The sequence below is a fragment of the Sus scrofa genome, chromosome 14, assembly GCF_054392235.1.
Source record: "Sus scrofa isolate SSC_HxYL_T2T_F1_AM1 chromosome 14, Sscrofa_HxYL_maternal_Yorkshire_Landrace_v2.0, whole genome shotgun sequence".
Taxonomy (NCBI): Eukaryota; Metazoa; Chordata; class Mammalia; order Artiodactyla; family Suidae; genus Sus; species Sus scrofa.
The window spans coordinates 62,890,713-62,912,990 of record NC_139396.1 but is presented as its reverse complement, the minus strand read 5'-3'; the positions used below and the strand labels follow the sequence as shown (position 1 = coordinate 62,912,990).

Sequence of the window (22,278 nt, the reverse complement as noted above, 5' to 3'; positions counted from 1 at the left end):
TGATCAGCTAGTTCAAGTCGGTCTTCTACTGCACAACCAGGCATCATCGTAGTCAGAGGAGGGAAGGGCAGAGAACGGACCACGGGTATTACTGACAAGCATGGAGGACTGAACTGGAGACCTGGCTTTCTTTTCCAGGACAATCACAGCCCAGTCCCGATCATCACACCCACTGACCCCGTGGACAGAGAAATTGAATTCCAACCATCTCGATCGCCCTATGACCCCCGGTGGCTGCTTGCAGGAAGACCTCACCCAAGTAAGTACTGAAGGGCTTTGCCAGAGACCTGGGCTTGGGTTTCTTTGCAGCCTCTGGGATAAAGGAGCGTGGAAATAGAAGTATTGATTCTCAGTGAGATATCCCAGAGGAATTCTCTGAGTTCAAGTGCACAGGGGGTGGAGGAATGGAGATCTTTCTCTATGCTTTTCCCGAGCTATTACCCAAGAAGAGGGTGGAAACAGCCTCTGATTCCTGGAGCTGGATGGAGGTGACGAGTAGCGGAGGTCATGGCCTCCCTCCCCACACTGCCCTGGGGTTACACGAAGCTCCAGGGCTGAAACATCAGGGTTTCAAAGAGTAGAATGCTCTCTCTTCCTCTCTTTTTGTTTCTCTTTGGCTAAGCCTCAGTAAGGTAATTCGCCACCAGTTTCCCCAGGACAAGCTGCTTGGCCTCTTCTCCAACTGCATTTGCATACACACGTGTAAATGTGCACACACCTATCCAAACACATGTGTGCACCCACGTGCCTGCGCACGCACACCCTCTCTCTCCCTCTCAAAGGGACAGGTTTGCCCCGGAGGTGTCTGATTATATCTTGAGCCCGAAAGCTGAGCTGTGCCCCTGCCCCCTCACCACAATCCCAAGTCTAGAATTTCACACGTTGCCCTCTTTAGACAGCAGCCTCCCCCTCTAGCCGCGTGGGGCTGGGGACATGCCACCAGGATCATGCCAGACTCTGCCAGCAAAGAAAAGAAAAAAAAAAGCCCCCTGACCTGCTTCTCCCTCTGCATTTCCTCTTGGGTTTTCTCACCCATAAGCACTGGCTGAAATGCTGACTTTAGCTTGAGTGGAACTAGGAAAATCAACTATATGTTAATTTAAAAAAAAAAAAAAAAAGCATCAACAAACCGCCAGACTTAGGACTGAAGGTTTTCTTTAGCTAGTCAGGCTGGCCCCAAGGCAGGCCCTGGGGTTGCGATGCTTTGTTCCCAGGTGCTCAGCCTCCCCCACCTGCAACCTGAGATCTCCCGTGCTGTGGGCTCCTCAGTCATTTACACCGAGGTGTGGATTCCAGGCACCATGTCCTCTCCAGGGGTGGCTGCAATTGACATCCTTCATTCTCTCTTTCTTGCTCTCACGCTCTGAAATTAGAGCCTTTCTTCCCAATTAACTGGTTCTGAAGTTGCAGCCACCTGGTCAGGGATGAGTTTTTCAGGGGCAGGTGGTCTCTTGTTGAAATCCTGCCTCCGGAAGTTGTCCATCAGCTCCCTTTGCCTCTTGGGAAAAAAAGACAGAGGCAGTGATGAGGATTTCCTTGAGTTTGGTGTGGAAGGGCATTGATGAGTTGGATGTTCTATATGGACTGAATTCCTGGCTTGGTGTGTTTTCTTTTTGCAGTCCTGGTTTTATATGTGTGTGTGGCGGGGGTGGGGGTGTGTGGAGTATTGGTATCTGTGTAGTTTTCTGGGCTGTCAAGGTCAGGCTGGCCTTAGGCTACAGGGCAGTCTGCCCCTCCAGGCAGACCCTGGGGGCCTGCATCAACGCAGCCCCTCCATGTGGGTTTCTGTTTTTCTATTTTTTTGGCCAGTAATTTACATAATTTAAAAAATTTTATTGAACTGTAGTTGATTTACAATGTTGTGTTAATTTCTGCTGTACAGCAAAGTCATGCAGTTACATATCTCTATATATTTTCCATATTCTTTTCCAGTCACAGGATATTATCACAGAATCTAGTTCCCTGTGCTACAGTAGGACCTTGTGGTTCATCCAGTCTGTGTATAATAGTTTGCATCTGCTAATCCCAAACCTTGAATCCTCCCCTCCCCCTTGGCAACCACAAGTCTGTTCCTCTGTCTGTGAGTCTGTTTGGGCTTCTGCCTTTCTGCACACAGCTCTAAAGGGATCCTGGCAGAGTGGATTCTTCGACCAAGGCAGTTTCAAGGAAATCATGGCGCCCTGGGCCCAGACCGTGGTGACAGGACGAGCCAGGTAACCCTGAGGCTGGGGCAGGCATCGCACATCTGACCTCCCTGGGGCCCTGGGACTCCCAGACACCAGGCCAGGGGTTCTTTCCTCCCACATGGCCCCTAGGGACACTTTCTTCCTGGCCCCAGGATTTTCTGCAAGAAAAGCCAATAGTGGGGGGTAGTTTTCTGGATGATGAACTGCTTCATAAAGTCTGGATTTGCTTGTGGCCTTAGAAGACATCTCAGGAGTTCCCGTCATGGCTCAGTGGTTAACAAATCCAACTAGGAACCATGAGGTTGCGGGTTCAATCCCTGGCCTCGCTCAGTGCGTTAAGGATCTGGCATTGCCGTGAGCTGTGGCATAGGTTGCAGACGCAGCTCGGATCCTGCGTTGCTGTGGCTGTGGTGTAAGCTGGCAGCTACAGCTCTGATTAGACCTCTAGCCTGGGAACCTCCATATGCTGTGGGTGTGGCCCTAGAAAAGAACCAAAAAAAAAAAAAAAAAGAAGACATCTCAGCCAACTTCATGCTGGTAGCCAGGACCCTTGTCCCTGGGCCAGGACTTCCTAGCCAGGGAGGCCATGGACTCTTTTGGGAATCAGAAGGTGGCCCTGATACTCTCTCCAGAAACTGTCAGACTGTCAGTGAATTCCATGTCGTGGGGGCCATGGGCAGGAACCCCTGTTGTATATCATAGCCAGTGGAAGGCTTAAATGCCTGAATATTTTCAAAGCTGACCTGCTCACTCCTCAGCAGCCTACCCCTCATCCTTCTGGATTGCTCCAGCTACACCAAAGCTCCTCCTTCTGTGGAGCCCATCATAATTTACTACTCAGGTTCCTGGCACGATGTGGTTGCTGCAGGTCCAGGTTCTGTGGTTGAACCTGGGGTCAAGCCCAGCTCTGACACTCACCCTCTCAGAGCCTTTACATCCTCATCTGTAAAATGTGGTTAATAATTCTACCCCTCCAAAGAATGGTTCTAATGATGAGGAGTAGTAACATAGGATTTTCCCTTGTGACTCAGTCGGTCAAGAGCCCGGCATATCGGAGTTCCTGTCATGGCTCAGTGGTTAATGAACCTGACTAGTAACCATGAGGTTACAGGTTCAATCCCTGGCCTCGCTCAGTGGGTTAAGGATCCGGTGTTACCACGAGCTATGGTATCGGTTGCACACACGGCTCGGATCCAGCATTGCTGTGGCTATGGTGAAGGCCAGCAGCTGTAGCTCTGATTAGAGCCCTAGCCTGGGAACCTCCATATGTCATGAGGTTACAGGTTCAATCCCTGGCCTTGTTCAGTGGGTTAAGGATCTGCCTTTGCTGTGAGCTGTGGCATTGGTCACAGATGCAACTTGGATCTCACATGGCTACAGTGTTGTGGAGGCTTGAAGCTCTAGCTCTGATTCGACCCCTAGCCTGACAACATCCATATGGCGCAGGTGTGGTCCTAAAAAGAAAAAAAAAAGAAGTGATAACATATGTTAGGCACCAAATATCATAAATGCTGCGCAAGTGGTAGCAGCTGCCATTACTGTCATTATTGTCGTTATTATTTCTCTCCCTGCAGTGACTCAGTATTAAAATACTAAGCCCAGTATTGGCACTTAGTTGCTTCTCCATGTTTTACTTTTTAAACCTGAGATGAAATCTACTCCTCCTTCCACGGGGAGGCTCTTTATTGGAAGACTGTTCTCCCCAAACCTGCCTCATACAACTGTCAGAAGTGTAAATGAGAGACATTCAGGGATGCGCAAGGACCAGGGCAACTGAGGGAAAGTGGTGATGGTTCCTGATGCCGTGGAACCCCCTTGGCGGGAGTTCCCCCAGGCTCAGCCTCCCTCTAGCCCTGCCGGATGGGACGTGGTGTCCAGACCCTCACCGTCCAAGGTGGTAGCTGCTGGCCACATGGGCCAACTCGAATTCCAATGAATGACAGTGAGAAAGCATGATGCACCTTCAGTTCCCTCAGCTGTCCCTGCCACATTCGAAGTGCTCGGTGGCCACGTGCAGCTCACAGCTGCCACTCCAGACAAGCGAGAATGTGACCATTGGCACCAGAAGTTCTAGTGGATGGCACCACTCCCGTCCCTGCACTGGCCTGACCCTTGCTGGAACCATGGCAGCTGTCTCCTGAATGAGGGCACCCCGGAAACCTTTCCAGCCCTCCAGCTGTGAAGCTTTTTTCTGCTTTGGGGCTGCTGCTTTGCTTTCCAGTAGAATAACCTCCCCGACTGAAAACGGTACACTTCTCTGTAAGCCTGCCTCCCAGCCAGCAGTGCCCATATGCCCAGAGCACCTATAGCATATCAGCCAGGGCTGGGTGGGCCCACCTGACCCTGAATGTGTCTGGGGTGCCCGCTCACCTGTACCCCACCTTGCAGGCTAGGGGGGATCCCCGTCGGAGTGATCGCTGTGGAGACTCGGACAGTGGAGCTGGCTGTGCCTGCAGACCCTGCCAACTTGGATTCTGAGGCCAAGGTTAGGAGCCAGGGAGCTGGGGCTGCTGTTTTCGTGGGTTCTTTTCTAATTGAAGTATAATTGACCCACCATATTATATTTTTCTCTTTTTCATATACATTCATTTGTATTATTGTTTCGATTCCACAATGAGTGATATACTGCATTTGTCTTTCTCTGTCTGACTTATTTCAGCAAGTGTAATATTCTCCAGGTCCATCCACATTGCTGCAAATGGCACAATTTTATCCTTTTTTATGGCTGAGTAACACTCCATTGTATATAGGTACCACGTTTTCTTTATCCATTGTCTGTTGATGGACACTTGGGTTACTTCCTTATCTTGGCAGTCATAAATGGTGCTCCTATGAATATTGTACTGCATGTATCTTTTCAAATTAGTGTTTTTGTTTCATTCGTATGTATACCTAGGAGTGGAATTGCGGGGTCATCTGGTAGTTCTCTTTTCAGTTTTTTGAGAAACCTCCATACCCTTCCCTAGGGGCTGTACCAATTTGCATTCCTTCCAACAGCGTAGGAGGGCTCCTTTTTTTTCCACATTCTCCCCAACACTTGTTATTTGTAGACTTTTTGATGATGGCCCTTCTGGCAGATGTGAGGTGATGCCTCATTGTGGTTTTGCTGGGGCCGCCGTTGTAACCAGCTCAGCTGACAAGAGTGGGTCCTGGTGGTCGCATGTCTGTCTAGCTCAGAGACTCAGAGGAATCTTTGGTTCAGTGCCTGTTTCTCCACTCTCTCTGCCAGATGCATAATGTTCTGAACCATCTTCCTTCTTCCTCAGAGGACGAGAGGTCCTTGGGGATCCCCTGCCCTCCCCCATCACTGTCACTCTTTCTAGGGTGGGCCACAGCGCATCCTGGGAAGAGATCAGAAGTCAGGCGGCGGGGCCTAGGACCCCACTCAGTGTGGCCTCTACTGGCTTGGCACCTGTCAACAGGCAACAGGAAGCTCCCTGGGCTGCTGCATGAGGGTCAAGCTGGGCCCTCCCTGTGAGCCCTGACTCTGGTATTGATGCCAATGCAGAGCACACTGCCTGCCCGCCAGGGTGCAATGTGAACAGCCGTCCTATGTCCCGGGGCTGCCCTTCCACAGAGGCATCTGATCCAGGCTGCTCTGTGTTCCAGATAATCCAGCAGGCGGGCCAGGTGTGGTTTCCAGACTCAGCCTACAAGACGGCCCAGGCCATCAGGGATTTCAGCCGGGAAAAGTTGCCCCTGATAATCTTTGCCAACTGGAGGGGGTTCTCCGGGGGCATGAAAGGTAAGCTGTCAGCACCCAGGACAGCTCCCCTGGGGTAGCAATCTGTTTTTTCTCTGAATGGTCCCATCATCATCTTAGCTGAGTCCCACCCGCAACCCTGAAGACAGGAGCTGTTCAGGTAACACTACCCATTTTACAGATGTGAAGCTGAGGGTTCCTGGTATGACTGGCCTGAGGTCACACCAGGAGTGGCAGGGTAGGAAGAGGCAGCCCTGGGAAGCTGCCAAGTGACCTGGGCAGTCACCTCCCTACCTGCCCTCCTCAGGGGGCTCCCTGGAGCCTCAGTGACCTGACAGTCATGCAAGTGCTTTTTAAGCCACCAAGTGCATTTCAAGTTACAATGGCTGTCGCTGGGGTTTCGCAAAAAGAGCTGAACTAGGGGCGGGCAGACCTGCTCTGAATCCTTGCTGGCTGGTGACTGCTCTGAGCCTCGCTTTCCCTCCTCTGTGCGGGGGGTAAGAATAGGACCAACCGCCATGACTCAGCGGTAATGAACAAGACTAGTATCTATGAGGACTCGGGTTTGATCCCTGGCCTCACTTAGTGAGTTAAGGATCAAGCATGGCTATGAGCTGTGCTGTAGGTCACAGAAGTGGCTTGGATCTGGTGTTGCTGTGGCTGTGGTTTAGGCCGGCAGCTGTAGCTCCGATCTGACCCCTAGCCTGGGAGCTTCCATGCTGCAGGTGTAGCCCTAAGAAGACAAAAAAAAAAAAAAAATAGGACCAACCTCAGGGCCAAGGTGAGGATGCATTGAGCCTATCATTGACACGTGATGTTCACCCTCAGTGTGATTATCGTGGGTTTTATTATTAGTCTGTTGTTACCATGCAGGGTGCCCCGTACCTGGAGGGATGTGTCTTGGGGGAAAATAAGGACCCTCTGCCTGTGGGCAGGAGGGTAGGGACTGTGTTATTGTTGGGGAGGGTTCTGTGTGCAGAAATGGTGGGATGCATGGGAGCTTCTCAAGTCAGAGCTGGATGGAATCTTAGAGATCGCCCTCTGCCTCCCTTTATAGGTGGGAATGCTGAGACCCAGGCAGGGAGAGGGACCTGTCCAAGGTCACATAGGCACTTAGGGAGTGATCTGTGCCTAAGGGGGGCCTGCCTCCCAGCCCAGTGGAAGTCTTTCCATGGCGCCGTGCAGCCTCCCACCTGACCACACTCTCCCAGAGCCCCCAGGACAGTAAAGGCTGCAGGCCTTGCATGTGGACAGGGGCTGGGACCTGAAGTCATCTCACTGGTTGTTGGCCGACTTGCTTTTCAGACATGTACGACCAGGTGCTGAAGTTTGGAGCCTACATCGTGGATGGCTTCCGGCAGTACAAACAGCCCATCCTGATCTACATCCCACCCTACGGAGAGCTCCGGGGAGGCTCCTGGGCAGTCATGGACACCAGCATCAACCCGCTGTGCATAGAAATATATGCAGACAAAGAGAGCAGGTGGGTGTGCCATCCCCAACCTGGCTTAGCCTTTCCTTGTTCTCACTCCCAGTCCTGAAGCCCCATCATCTTTGAGCCACTGGCTGGGGATGGCAGGGCTGTTCTGAGCTTCCAAAGGGATAGAGAGCTCTCAGTTTTACGAATCTGAAACTAACATCTGGGGTGCAGTTGGATTTTCTCAGTAGCATTAGTGGCTAAAGCCCAGAAGTGGGGAAGGAATTGTTGTTCTTTCATAACTTACACTCACTTGCTTCCTGAGGAGGTTTATAATCAACTAAGGGAAGACCAAAAGCACCTGAGCTTCCTGGCAGCCAGGATGAAAAAGGGAAATATGACCAGTCTTACTAGACTGAGTTTCTCTCTAAGCTATCCTGGATAGGCTGTGTTTTGTTCAGTTTTATAATCCAGGGCCTCGTCCAGTGTCTGACTCCTAGTGGATGCTTGGGAAATATGGGCCAAACAAATGACTGGATGAATACTCAGTTGAGAGGGCACTGGTTCTTCAGGGCAGAGAAACCTTCTTGACACTTTTTAAAAAATTTTATTTTATTGGGAGTTTCCACCGTAGTATAGCGGAAACGAATCCAACTAGGAACCATGAGGTTGCAGGTTCGATCCCTGGCCTCACTCAGTGGGTTAAGGATCATCTGGTGTTGCCATGAGCTGTGGTGTAGGTCGCAGACGTGGCTCAGATTCTGCATTGCTATAGCTGTAGCGTAGGCCAGCAGTTACAGCTCCGGTTGGACCCCTAGTCTGGGAACCTTCATATGCCATGGGTGTGGTCCTAAAAAGCAAAAAAAAAAAATTATTTTATCGAAATATAGTCGATTTACAATATTGTGTTAGTTTTAGTTGTACAGCAAAGTGATTCAAGTATATATATATATATATATATATATATATATATATATATAGTCTTTTTTTTTTTTTCTTTTTAGGCCCATACCTGTGGCATATGGAATTCCCTGGCTAGGTATCAAATTGGAGCTGCAGCTGCCAGCCTACACCACAGCCACAGCAATACCAGATCTGAGCAGTGTCTGTGACCTACACCACAGCTCATGGCAATGCTGGATCCTTAACCCACTGAGTGAGACCAGGGATCGAACCTGCAGCCTCATGGATACTAGTTGGGTTTGTTTCCGCTGAGCCCTGACGGGAATTCCTATGTTCTTTTTCATATTCTTTTTTATCTTCTTTTACATTATGGTTTATCAGAGGATACTGAATATAGTTCCATGTGCTATACAGTGAGACCTTGTTGTTTATCCAATCTATATATAATAGTTTGTATCTGCTAATTACAAACTCCCAATTCATCCCTTCCCCGCCCCATCCCCCCTGGCAACCACAAGTCTGTCCTCTGCGTCTGTGAGTCTGCTTCGGTTTTATAGATAAATTCACTTGTGTCATATTTTAGATCCCACATATAAGTGATATCATATGGTTATTTGTCTTTATCTGACTTGCTTCACTTAGTATTAAATCTCTAAGTCCATCCCTGTTGCTGCACGTGGCATAATTTCATTCTTTTTGTGGCTGATTAATATCCCATTGCATATATGTACCACATCTTCTTTATCCATTCATCTGTCAATGGACTTTTTGATAAATGGACATTTGTTCCCACGTCTTGGCCATTGTAAATAGGTTTTTTTGCTTGTTTTCTGTTTTTGTTTTTGTTTTGTTTTGTTTGTTTTTTTTAAGTAGGAATTCATCCCAGGATCTCTTACAGAAAGGATAATGGCAGTAATACTACAACTCGGTTTTTGAGTGTCTTCAAAATGAAGACTGTGCTACATGCTGGGCAGGATGGAAAGGCCTCAAGAGTAGTTCTGCCCACAGTACAGATAGTCACCTTCTTCCTGTGTCTACTTCCTTATTCACTCATTAATTTGATGAATATTTATTGAGGACCTACTCTGTCTCAGGTGCTATGTTAGGTAGGCCTTGTGATATGGTGCAGATGAGCCAAACTTGTCCTGCCTTCAGTGCCCCTAGACCCTCATGGGGGGGCTGCTGAGGTCAGCCCTCCAGGAAGACTCAGGACAAGAAGCAGCCTTGAGTGGAGTCATTAACTTTTCAGTCTGGCCACCAGGAAGCTCAGAACTACATACAGTATTCTTCAGGGCTTCTAAGCTGTCAAAAGAAAAGGAGATAGGGAGAGACTGAGGGGTGAGAGGGTTGGAAATGAGAGGGCCGCTCATACCTTGGACTCCTCCTTGTGCCTTTGCTTGCTGAAAGGAGATGAGAAACAGTACCCTGGCTCTGGGAGAGCAGAGATCAGGAAAGTCAGAAAGGACTGTGGCTGAGGAACTGGAGGGTTATGCTGTTCTAGAGGGAGTCAGATCCTCTTGGAACTGAATGGGCTGTCCAGAGTTCAGAAAATTTAAAGTTGGTTCAGTATATGTGGAATCTAAAAAAATACAACACACTGGTGAATATACAAAAAAGAAGCAGACACTCAGATATAGAGGACAAACTTGTGGTTACCAGTGGGGAGACAGGGAAGAGGCAGTCTGGGCTGGAGGGTGGAAGGCATAAACTATTATGTGTAGGAAGCTCAAGGATGTATGGTATGACACAGGGAATATAACCAATATTTTGTAATAACGGTAAATGGAAAGGAACCTTTAAAAATTGTATTTTAAAAATCACTACAATGGAAATTCCCATTGTGGCTCAGCAGGTTACAAACCCAACTAAGATCCATGAGGATGCAGGTTCGATCCCTGGCCTCACTCAGTAGGTTAAGAATCTGACGTTGCCGCAAGCGTCGTTGGAGGTTGAAGATGTAGATCAGATCCCATGTTGCTGTGGCTGTGGTGTAGGCTGGCAGCTGTAGCTCTGGTTTAATCCCTAGCCTGGGAACTTCCCTATGTCGCAGTGTGGCTCTTAAGAGGAAAAAAAACATGCTGTATACTTTAAATATCTTATAATTTTAGGAGTTTCTGTTGTGGCTCAGTGGTAATGAACCTGACTCGTATGCATGAAGATGAGGGTTGGATCCCTGGCCCCATTCAATGGGTTAAGGACCTGGCGTTGCCATGAGCTGTGGTGTAGGTCACAGATGTGGCTCAGATCTGGTGTTGCTGTGGCTGTGGTGTAAGCTGGCAGCTTCAGCTCTGATTCGACCCTTGGCCTGGGGAACTTCCATATGCCACAGGTGTGGCCCTAAAAACAAACAAACAAACAAACAAAAAACTTACAATTTTATTTGTCAGTTAAACCTCATTAAAGCTGAAAAAAATTTTTTTTCATTAAAAGTTGGTTCAGTCTCTCATTGTATGGCTATAGAATCAGATGACCAGAGAGGGGAAGTAACCTGTCCAAGGTCACACAGTGAGTCAATGAAAGAGTAGAGAACCGCCTCGAGATTTCCTGGCTGTCTTGCCTCCATCTCCATATGCCCTGACTGTACCTCATACACCATTCTCCACCCTCCGCTATTGCTTTTTTCAGGGCAAGTATTCTGGAGCCCGAGGGAACAGTGGAGATTAAATTCCGGAAGAAAGATCTGGTAAAGACCATGAGAAGAATTGACCCAATTTACAAGAAGCTCGTGGAACAGCTAGGTGAGTGGGTCTGAAATGCATCACCCCTTAGAGGTCAACTGAGTCACAGCCCACTCCATTGCTGGCGGTTTCTAGTATGTCAGAAATAAAGTGAAGACCAATCAAAGTGTAGCCACAGACATTGTGAGATATTTTATTTTAGTCTAGTTTAGTTTATTTTTTTGTCCTTTGTCCTTTTAGGGCTGTACCTGTGGCATATGGAGGTTCCCAGGCTAGGGGTCCAATCGGAGCTGTAGCCTCCGACCTGTGCCAGATCTGAGCAACGCCAGATCTGAGCCACATCTGCGACCTACACCACAGCTCATGGCAACGCTGGATCCCTAACCCACTGAGCGAGGCCAGGGATCAAACCCACAACCTCGTGGTTCCTGGTCAGATTCCTTTCCGCTGTGCCATTGTGAGATATTTTAAATGTTCATATATAGCATATCAACCTCTTTAACATTTAAAAATAAACACATGGAGTTCCTATCATGGCTCAGGGGAAACGAATCTGATTAGTATCCATGGGGATCAGGTTCAATCCCTGGCCTCGCTCAGTGGGTTAAGGATCTGGCATGGCCGTGAGCTGTGGTAAAGGATGCAGATGTGGCTTGGATCTGGCATTGCTGTGGCTGTGGCATAGGCCAGCACTACAGCTCCAATTTGACCTCTACCCTGGGAACCTCCATATGCCACGGGTTGCAGCCCTAAAAAGACAAAAATAAAAATAAAAAATATTAAAAAAAATACACAATGCCTTAGCGAATGTATTTCTCAGCACACAAAAGATATAACAATTGAAGTATTTCAGGCCAGTAACGAACATCAGAATTTTGGTAGCAAAATACCCCTTTAGAATTTTCCATCGAACCTATGTCATCAATTTTGTTTGAATGATAGCTTGGTTTCACTTGTAACTTTGGGTATAATTCTCTTTACAAGTCCATGTTAGGTGGCAATGTCTTTATAATGGTACAGCTTACAAGATTGATGGTGATGATGGGTATAGAATTTCTTTGGTTTGGTATCAGGGTATTGCTGATATCACCGAGCGAGTTGGGGAGTGTTTCCCCCTATTTTCTGAGTTTGAATTGGCATTATTTCTTTAAATCTGTGATAGGGAGTTTCTAACTAAAAGTAATTTTTTCTAACTAGAAATTCAGCTTCTTTATTATATATAGGACTGTTCAGTTTAATTTGTTTCCTCTTGGGTAAGCTTTCATAGTTTGTGTATTTAAAGAAATTTGTCTGTTTCATCTAAATTATTGAATTGGAACAGACCTGTTTATAATATTCCCTTATTAGATTTTACAATCTGTATACTAAAAATGGTAACTGAGGAGTTCCTATTGTGGCTCAGTGGGTTAAGAACCTGACTAGTATCCATGAGGAAGTGGGTTCAATCCCTGGCCTCACTTAGCAGGTTAAGTATCTGGCATTGCCGCAAGTTGAGGCATAGGTTGTAGATGTGGCTAGGATCTGGTGTTGCTGTGGCTGTGGCGAAGGCCGGCAGCTGCAGCTCAGATTTGATCCCTGGCAGGTGTGGGCCTAAAAAAAAAAAAAAAAAAAAATGTGACTGATAGTCTCCTGTAGCACAATGGGTCAAATAAAAGGGGAAGCTTTTTTTTTTTTTTTCATTTTTTAGTTTATTGAAGTGTAGTTGATGTAAAAGACACATTTAAAGTCGAATGTCAAATGCTGTCTTGCAATTCTGGGTGCATTTCTGAGACTGCATGAGCGACTTGATGTGGGGGCACTCTCAGGCCTGTCTTTGCAAGCGGTGGTTTGCACTCCTGCCCTCAGGATCGTCAGAGCTCTCCAACAAGGACCGAAAGGAGCTGGAAGGCCAGCTGAAGGCCCGGGAGGACCTGCTGCTGCCCATGTACCACCAGGTGGCAGTGCATTTCGCGGACCTCCACGACAAGCCCGGCAGGATGCTGGAGAAGGGCGCCATCTGTGTAAGAGCCTGCCACCATGGGGTCGGTGTGAATGGCCCATCCTGCAGTCAACACACACAGGATATCTGGGCTCAGGTCTTTGGGATGTGTCTAATGCCACATGTTAGAGTCACCTGGGGAGCTTTAAAAACATCCTAGTGCCCAGGTGTCTCCCTGGACCACTTAAATCAGAATTTCCAGGGATGGGAGGTAGGCCGTAGGTATTTTTTTTCAAATCTCCAAGAGATTCCAATAGGCAGCCAGGTTTGAGGGCTGCCAGTCTCAGCTCTGTGTGTGTTTATAACTGCTGGGGCCCAGACTTGTGAACCATTGTTTCCACCCTGCATTCACCCACCACTGCCCATCACAACCCTGCCCTATTGCTCTGTCCCCAAGAGGACCTCTCATCGTCAGGTACTACCCCTGTGGCCCATGCTCCTTCCTCCTTAGCCTAAGCCCTCCATGCCTCTGGTAAGCCTCGGTTCTGTGTCTGGAGATGGATGTGGGCACCAGCTTTGTACCCAGGAGAGGCAGCCTAGAGACCTGGCTGCCCCCTGCCTCTGCTGCCTCCCTGAGCCTCAGCTTCCTGGACTATAAAATGGGAATAGCTGCAGAGCCTTGCCCAGCTCAGGGCCCCACCCCGGGGCAACTTCCAGAGTCTCCCTCCATCCTTTCCGGGGTCTCAGGCCTGGGGCTTGTCTGCAGGATATCCTGGATTGGAAGACCACCCGCACCTTCCTGTACTGGCGCCTACGCCGCCTGCTGCTGGAGGACCAGGTTAAGCAGGAGATCCTGCAGGCCTGCAGCGATCTCAGCCACGTGCATGTCCAGTCCATGCTGCGCCGCTGGTTTGTGGAGACGGAGGGGGCTGTCAAGGTGGGCCTGGGGCAGAGATGGGCCGGCAGGCAGGAGCCGAGGGGAGCCAAGGGTGAGCCCGCCCGCCCGGCAGTGGGGGTCCCTCCCAGCCGCAGCCTCTGTCCCCTCCCCAGGCCTACCTGTGGGACAACAACCAGACGGTGGTGCAGTGGCTGGAGAAGCACTGGCAGGTGGGGGAGGGACTGCGCTCCACCATCCGCGAGAATATCAAATACTTGAAGCGAGACTCCGCCCTCAAGACCATCCGAGGGTGAGTGGCTGCCCCCCCCGCCCCCCCGGACTTGTCTGCGACGATTGGAACCAGAATTGTCTCTAGCCACCTGAGCCCAGAGCGGCCACTCCAGTCCAGCACTCCTCAACCCAGCCCCCCAGCAAAGAGGCCGTAGCTCCCCTGGGCACGTCGTTTCTGGGCACAGAGTGCTAGGGACACTCTAAGGAGGGTGTGCTATGACTTAAATATTTTTTTGGACTCTATTGGGGACTGGTCCAAGTCACAGCTAGAGGGTGTTTGGTTAGCGAAGCCACATTCCCAACTCCTACATCTTAGGCTGCTAGCTCCCACTCTGTATCCACCTTCTAGAAGGTTTGCCCCTGTGATCCCAGTGGGTAGGTAGCAGAGCCCCTGGGACCCGTTCGGGGGATGAAGCTGAGGTTTAGGGGAAGTGGCCTGTCTCAGGTGACACAGATTATGACCAGGAGGGCCACTGTTGTCGCTTGCGGTTGTTCTCATTCCCTCTCGCCCCACGGGACTGTTGTCCCCATGGTGAGAGCACAGCGGGAAGCGGGTCAGGAGCGCAGAGTGGCACGGGGGTGGCCCTACACAGGGATTGGGGCTGCCGTCGGGCCCACTGAACTCAGTGGCAGGAATGATCTTGCCCTTCTCTCTCCACCCCTGCAGCCTGGTTCAAGATAACCCCGACGTGGCCACAGACTCCCTGATATATGTAAGCCAGTTTATCAGCCCAGCCGAGCGTGCCCAGGTCATTCACCTCTTGTCCACCATGGACGGCCCGGCCTCCACCTGACCTTGGTCCTGCCAGGTCACTCGCAAGACCACAGGCAAGAGAAACCACACTGATCTGCTGACAGCAGGCTCTCCCCAAGTCCTCAGGGTTTGCTTTTTCAAATCCATGGCCATTGCTGCAAGGCTGCAAACCCCCAACTCTCGCTCGTTTCAATAAAAGGCTCAGGAGCGCCCGCTTCCAAACAGAAATCGCCTCCTCTCCATGGTTGGGTTTTTGTTTTATCTCTTAAGACATTTTTGCTACATCGCTGAATCCAATTGAACCCAAACACTCCAGTTTCCATCCACTTTCTGGTGCCTGCCGTGCGGGATCCAGATGTTCTTTCAGGCTCATTTTGTATCAGATCATAGAATCTCATTTTTTTTTACTCTGAGACCAGCTCTTGACTTAAGCGTCTTGTAGATTTCAGCAAACTAACAAGGAAAGAAATAGAGACAAGATAAGAGAAAAAATGATTTTTCTGATGATGCTTATTTGGATCTTCATGAATCACTCAGGAAAGTGTATGAATGATTTTTTTTTTTATTGAGAGTGTAAAATGGTGTTTTGTCCCCAACGTGGCCCTTAGTGAACCCCTAGGAATGTCCCATTAGCAGTCCAGTCTTCACTCTCTCAGCAGAGAATTGTGCAGTCCTAGGATCGGGGCATTGGGGGACTGCTTTTACGTGGTTCACAGCCTCTGCCTGCCTCTGCCTTCCGAGAAGAAGAGGATGAGCCCTCCCCTGGCGTGTGCCCTCCTGCCTGGGCTGGGAGGCCAGAGAACAGAGGGGAAGCCTCCTCCAAACTCACAGCCCAGCTTGCTCACCAGTGTCAGCATTGTGACTGCCGTCACCTGCCTTGAAGAGCCCCGCCAAGTCACCCTTGCTCTTTCACCTCTTGATGTCTGCAATGGGATCTGGCCCCAAGGGGCAGAGCTATTGGTTCCCGAGGACTGGACCACAAGGACAATGGTGATTCACTCAAAGGGGGCTTGGTGACGTGTCCGCCAGCACCCAGCTTTCAGGGCCACATGGCAGCATCAGGATCTGCAATCCTCCTGGCCCCATCCATCTGCCCCTGGGTGCCTGTGCTGCCGTGATGCCCACATTGTCTGAGTATACCAGCCATTACACCTGGCCACCCTGGAAGCCAGCAAGGTTGCCCCAAGGGAGCCGCTTTAAGCTGAGATACTGGTAGGATGTCTGAGGCCATCAGCCAATAACAAGCCTGGCCAGTGAAGATGATGTGGGGCCCATGAGGGGTGGGAAAAAGAGAAATTAGCCATCATCCCATCCTGAGGCTGGTGGGGGTGGAAAGGAATCCCTCCCCCTTTGGGAACTGAATGCTTTCTGTGTGTGGGAGGTCCCACTGATTTGGGAGGCACGATAAACCAATGATAGCTGCTATCCAGGGAATGTGTAGAATAAATTGTTTTTTGAAGGAAGGTCTTTGGCCTTGGCTTTTTGTCTGGACCAGAAAAGGCAGGCCACTTCTCTGTGTGATTCCCCAGTGCTTGCCATCCTCCTGCAGCCACTGAGACCCCGTGCAAGCCCCCACCTCAGGGGGATGAAGCCCTGATGTACGTTTCCATCCTAAAGTCCCCCAGTGGACCACATTGTCTTTGCAGCTTCATTTCAAACATGGGCACAAGCTGCTGTCTGCTGGCTGGCAATGCTGAGTTCATGTGAACAGACCTTCCCTAACGTCATCCATGCTTCTCCCTCAAGAGACTGAGCACAGCCACCCGCAGGGAAAGAAGAAAGAGTCAGACCACTGCGTGTGGATGGAGGCCTGGGTACGCAGCCCGGATCCAAACTGAATGCTCAGGGTGATGGCTAAGGGCAACCTGTAGTGCCCTGACCTCATCCTGTGCAATCCTATGAGCCTTTGAGGTGGATGCTGCAATTCTTTGCCTTTTTTTTTTTTTCTTTATAGGGCCGCACCCGTGGCATATGGAGGTTCCCAGGCTAGGGGTCTAATCAGAACTGTAGCTGCTGGCCTACACCACAGCCACAGCAACACCAGGTCCAAGCCACATCTGTGACCTACACCACAGCTCACGGCAATGCCGGATCCTTAACCCAGTGAGCGAGGCCAGGGATTGAACCCGCAACCTCATGGTTCCTAGTTGAATTCATTTCCGCTGTGCTACGACGGGAACTCCGGATGCTGAAATTCTAGCCTCAGTTTTATAAACCCTGGCTCAGAGGTGAACAGACTTGTCCGAGGTCGTGCAGCTGGTAAGAGGTGGGGCCAGGCTGACCCAGACCCAGTCCCACTGTGGGGTTTTTTTTTATGATTTTTTGTTTTATTTTGGCTTAGTTTTTGGTTTTTGTCTTTTTAGGGCCACACCCAGAGCATATGGAAGTTCCCAGGCTAGGAGTTGAATCTGAACTGCGACTGCCAGCCTACACCACAGACACAGCAACGCAAGATCCGAGCTGCATCTGTAACCTGTGCCACAGCTCATGGCAACACCGGATCCTTAACCCACTGGGTGAGGTCAGGGATCAACCTTGCATACTCAAGGATACTAATTGGATTCTTAACCCATTGAGCCACAACAGAAACTCCCTACCATGATTTATGCATTCCCATAAATCCTTTTTGAGGGTTTACAGTATGAAATGTGAAAACTGTGGCTCAGCCAGTTAAGGACCCGACGTTGTCTCTGTGAGGATGCGGGTTCAGTCCCTGGCCTCTCTCAGTGGCTTAAGGGTCCAGCATTGCCACAAGCTGCAGCATAGGTTGCAGATGCGGCTTGGATCCATATGTAGGCTGCAGCTACAGCTCCAGTTCAACCCATGGCCTTGGAACTTCCATGTGCCGCAGGTGGGCCGTAAAAAAGAAAAATGAAAGAAAAGCAGAAAAAACAGTCTCCATTCTTCCCTAGCTGTTCTGTCAATGTCACCATTTAGATCCTCATTAAGAACCTTGAGTATCTGTGCCAGTCCTCACTCTGGAGCAAGCTGCCCTCTCTCCTTCCACTAAAATCTCTGCCTCCCTGGACTGGCAGATTCAGGAGCCCCCGCAAACCACTCAGATGAACACCATGTCCTTGCACGAACGTCAGGCTTGTCGGCATCATGCAACGTGAGGTCCTGCCAAACTTGCACCCCCTTCCCCCCTCCCCACCCCTGATTCATCCCAACTTCTTCTGCCCCTTTCTTTGGCCTCCTCACTTAATTCCCTTCCTTGGCTCCAAAAATTGGCCTTTTATTCCAGGGCCATTTTTCCTGGCATTTTATTATGAAAATCTTCCAAATCCCAGAAAGTTGAATTCTTACGGCGAACACCCAGTCAGTCACTCACCATTTGATGCTCCCATTGTTTTCCTGATTGTACTTGCTTTCCCGCCCGTCTGTCCATCTAGCCATCCCTTTCTCTGTCTATCCATCTCATTTCGACACATTTCAGAATACATTGCAGACCTTCATGCACTGTTCTGGGGTTTTGCATTTCCAAACCAGGTGATTTTGGAGTTCCCAGTGTGGCTCAGCAGGTAACGAATCTGACTAATATCCGTGAGGATGTGGATACAGGTTGGATCTCTGGCCTCGCTCGGTGGGTTCAGGATCCAGCATTGCTGCGAGCTGCAGTGTAGGTCACAGATGCAGCTTGGATCTGGCATTGCTGTGGCTGGGCTATATGCCAACAGCTGCAGCTCTGATTTGACCCCTGGCCTGGGAATTTCCACATGCCGTGGGTGTGCCCCCCCCAAAAAAAGGCAAAAAAAATCAGCACTCCAAATCAGCTTTTTTCTCTTAGTCCTTCCTGAGTTTTTCTATGGTCAAGGGTACATGGAGAATAGCAGAGCTGTGTTGAGATGAAGCATCAAGCTGTGTGGCTAGTGAGGGCACCTCCAGCCTCACCATGCCCATTACCCCAGTCAAGTATTTTTTATATCAGCTATTTACTGAGCACGTACTATGTGCCCCACACTTTGTCGGGCACAGCCGTAAGCAAGCACTCCTACCCTTGGGAGCTAACATCTGGGGTCCCCAACAGGTAGAAATTCCAAGTGGTTAATTGTAAGAGGACCTTAAGGGTCATGACTAGTTAAAGCAGCATCAACCCACAAATGCTTAGGGTCTGTTGTATTTTTTGTGTCTTGTGTCCTTCAGAGATAGGTCCACACTTCAAGGTCACTGTAATAGGAACACAATAGAGAAGGGATTTAGGATCACCCACACAGACCACAAAAAAGGATCCCTGGATGAACCCCATGTTCAGGAAAGGCTGCCTCCCTATGGCTCCCACTGGCCCAAGCAGTGTGGGCAAACTCAGCCTCTTCTGGGTATTGCTCATGCAGCTGATAGGCCAAGCCCCACCAAGGCTCTCTGCCAATAGTCTACCATCTGTAAAGCATCCTCTTTCCAAGATGCCCCTTTGCTACTCCAGGTGCCCCTGGGGCAAATTTCCCACCACGTATGCCAGTCCCAGCTCCTCCCTCCCTCTTATTGAGTCTGTCATCACACTGAACTGTCATCTACAGGTGAGCACAGACTGTTTCTCCTACCAGGAACACTCTTCCTCCCTGGCCATTGCTGGGATGACTCCTATTCAACCCTCAAAACCCAACTCAAATGGTGCCATCTCTGGGCAGACATCCCTGACTCTCCGGGATGGTAGGTTGGTAGTTCTTCCCCTCACCCTCTCTGGTAGGTTGGGAGTTCTTCCTCTGTGGTTCCATAGCCCCTGTGCTCCCCTTTTTGTGCAATATATGTGAAACATGGATCTGTAAGTGAAATGTATACCTGGGGATTCCTAGATCCCTTTGGCTGGTGAGTTGAGGATGGATTTTGGAGAGCAGCATACTGGTAGAGAGATGGTCCCATTCTGGAAGGTGAGGTAAGAGCCCAATTCTAGTGATGTTCTGTGTCCCATGCTACTACCCTGCCACAGGTGGCATATCTCCAAGTGGCGTCATGTGCAGGAAACAGGCCAAGACACTAGAAGAAATATATTTTATTTTTTATTTTAGTAAAATATACCCAACATCCAATTTGCCATTTTAACCATTTTGGAGGATAGAGTTCAGAATGGACTGAGTACATTCCCATTATTGTACAACAACCATCTCTATCCATCCTCACTTGCATCACCTCAAACTGAAACTCTGTCCCCTTAAACACTAACTCCCCAGTCCCCCATCCTCAGCCCCTGGCAACTCATGCCTGCATTCTGTCTCTGTGGGTTTGGCTCTTCTAGGGCTCTCATGTAAGTGGAATCATACAGCATTTGTCTTTTTGTGATGGCTTATTTCACTTAGTATTATATCCTCAAGGTTCATCTGTGTTGTAGCAGGGGTCAGAATTTCCTTCCTTTTTGTGGCTTAGTCATATTCCATTGGGTGAATAGACTGCATTTTTTTTTTTTTTTTTTTTTTTTTGCTTTTTAGGGCCACACCCATGGCATATAGAGGTACCCAGGCTAGGGGTCGAATCGGAACTGTAGCCCCCAGCCTACACCAGAGCCACAGCAATGTGGGATCCGAGTCACGTCTGTGACTTACACCAGAGCCCACAGCAATGCCGGATCCTTAACCCACTGAGCAAGGGCAGGGATCGAACCTGCAACCTCATGGTTCCTAGTCAGATTCGTTTCCGCTGAGCCACGATGGGAACTCCAACTGCATTTTGTGGATCCATCATCCACTGATGGACGCTTGAGTTGCTTCTACATTTTGCCTACTGTGAACAGTGCTGCTCTGAACATGGATGTCAAGTATCTGTTCGAGTCCCTGCTCTCACTTCTTTCGTTTGGGCGGATGCCCAGAGGGGCCATTGCCGCATCACATGACAATTCTGTGTTTTAAGGTTTTGAGGGACATTCAGTATTTCCTTTGGGCTGCGCCATTTTGGCATTCCCCACCATCAGTGCACAAGGGTTCTGTTTTCACATCCTCATTAGTGGGTGTATTCTGTGCATTTGCTTTCTGTGTAATTTTTTTCCTATAGAAGTCATGCTGTTGTGTGGAGCCCAAAGTCATTTTTAACTCAAAAGACATTAAACCTTTTTACTTGCATCCCTCACACATTGTGGATGGGATGTCAGACCCCACCAGCGAACCTTTAAATTCCCAATTCCTCTGCCTCCCACTTGCGCCGCCCACTCAGCTGACCTGTCCTGGTGGCCCAGCCTCCCTTCCTTCCGCCAGTGAAGTTTCCCGTGTTTCAGCTGTGAGTTTGGTCTTTATCTTGCTACCCCTGGACTCAGGGCTGTGACTCTGGAGAGTCAAGTCTCAGCGTCCGTATCCAGAGGAGGAACAGCTTTGGAACAACCGGTATCATCCAGAGGCACCACCTGACTCAATCTTTTCTTTGTTCCTAAACCTCCACCAGTGGCCCTTCAGGAGCAAACTCTACACCAGGCAGCATGGTGCTAGGAGATCCGCAGACCCGGGTTAAATCCCAGCTGCGGAACCTCAGAGCTTTTGCTCCTTTTTATTTTCATCTTCTTTATTTATTTTCTTGGCTGCACCCGTGGCATGTTCCCGGGCCAGGGATGGAACCTGCACCACAGCAGCAACTGAATCCCTGCAGTGACAATGCTGGATCCTTAACCCACTGTGTCACAAGAGAGCTCCTTTTTAAACCAGCAAGCAGATAGCATCCGCTGAGCACTCTGAGACGACCATTGATGGCAAAGCAGAACGTCGTTGGAATCCCGTCTCTATCCCTTGCTCGTCACAGGTAAGCCTCTCTGCCCTTTAAGTTTTCTCTTCTTTAAGACAGGGATGTGTTTGTTTTCTATGGCTGCTGTAACAATTAGCAAACACTTAATGGCTTTAAAACAGCATGGATGTTTTTTCGTACAGTTCTGCAGGTCAGACGTCCAAAATGGGTCTCGCTGGGCTAAAATCAGGATGCTGGCAGGACTGTGGTCCTTCTAGAAGCTCTAAGGAGAATCTGCTTTCTTGCCTTTTCCGGCTTTCATAAGCTTCATTCCATCTTCAGAGCTAACACTGACTTCCCTCTTTTACGTCTGAGGAGGCTGTGATTATATTGAGCCCACCTGGATAATCCAGGACCCTCTCCCTATTTTAAGGGTAGTGGTTTAACGACTTTAATTCCCTTGCCATGTAACAAAGTCACAGGTGCTAGGGATTGGGATAGGGTCACCTTTGGGAGCCATCAGTCTGCTTGCCACAGGCGAGGACAGCTTTACATCATGGAGAGTAGGAGGAAAAAATAAGATAATTTATGCCATGGTGCTTGCAGCGTGGCGCAAGCCCGCTATACGCATTAGCTGGCAGTGTTGCTCTTTTTGTTGTTAGATGGCACGTGATGTCTCATGGAGGGGGACAAAAGCTGATCACGATCTGAGCCTTGGTTTTCCCATCTGGGAAATGGGAGCATGCCACTTGCTGGAAGGGTGGTTGTGCTGTTTCAGGGAGATGATGCAGGGTGTGTGTTTACACCCACGATGCAGGCAGCACGTGCTCACAGGGTGGCAGTGAGGAAGTTTCTCCTGTGAATGGGCCAACTTCAGAGAGACCCTCATAAGGGGTCTCATTCTTCTGGTCTGTC

The 22,278-nt window shown here is 49.4% G+C and overlaps 2 protein-coding genes across 3 annotated transcripts in view; both read left to right on the top strand.

The window, feature by feature from the left end:
- Positions 1-16,190, top strand: part of ACACB (acetyl-CoA carboxylase beta) — a 125,016-nt gene extending 108,826 nt beyond the window's left edge. Inside the window, exons 45-54 of one of the 2 annotated variants that reach the window (XM_084992871.1) lie at positions 139-259; positions 2,117-2,213; positions 4,575-4,671; positions 5,796-5,931; positions 7,195-7,372; positions 10,835-10,947; positions 12,733-12,887; positions 13,572-13,742; positions 13,856-13,992; positions 14,641-16,190. In XM_084992871.1, coding sequence (XP_084848997.1) covers positions 139-259; positions 2,117-2,213; positions 4,575-4,671; positions 5,796-5,931; positions 7,195-7,372; positions 10,835-10,947; positions 12,733-12,887; positions 13,572-13,742; positions 13,856-13,992; positions 14,641-14,767 — 1,332 coding nt within the window. In that variant the 3' untranslated portion in view covers positions 14,768-16,190. 2 annotated transcript variants of the gene reach the window in all.
- A 2,161-nt stretch (positions 16,191-18,351) lies between these two features.
- The window catches only part of MYO1H (myosin IH), a 148,899-nt gene continuing 144,972 nt past the window's right edge, over positions 18,352-22,278 (top strand). Inside the window, exon 1 of the mRNA XM_084995553.1 lies at positions 18,352-21,441. The gene's annotated coding sequence lies outside the window, so the exon portion shown is untranslated. The remainder of the gene's footprint in view (positions 21,442-22,278) is intronic.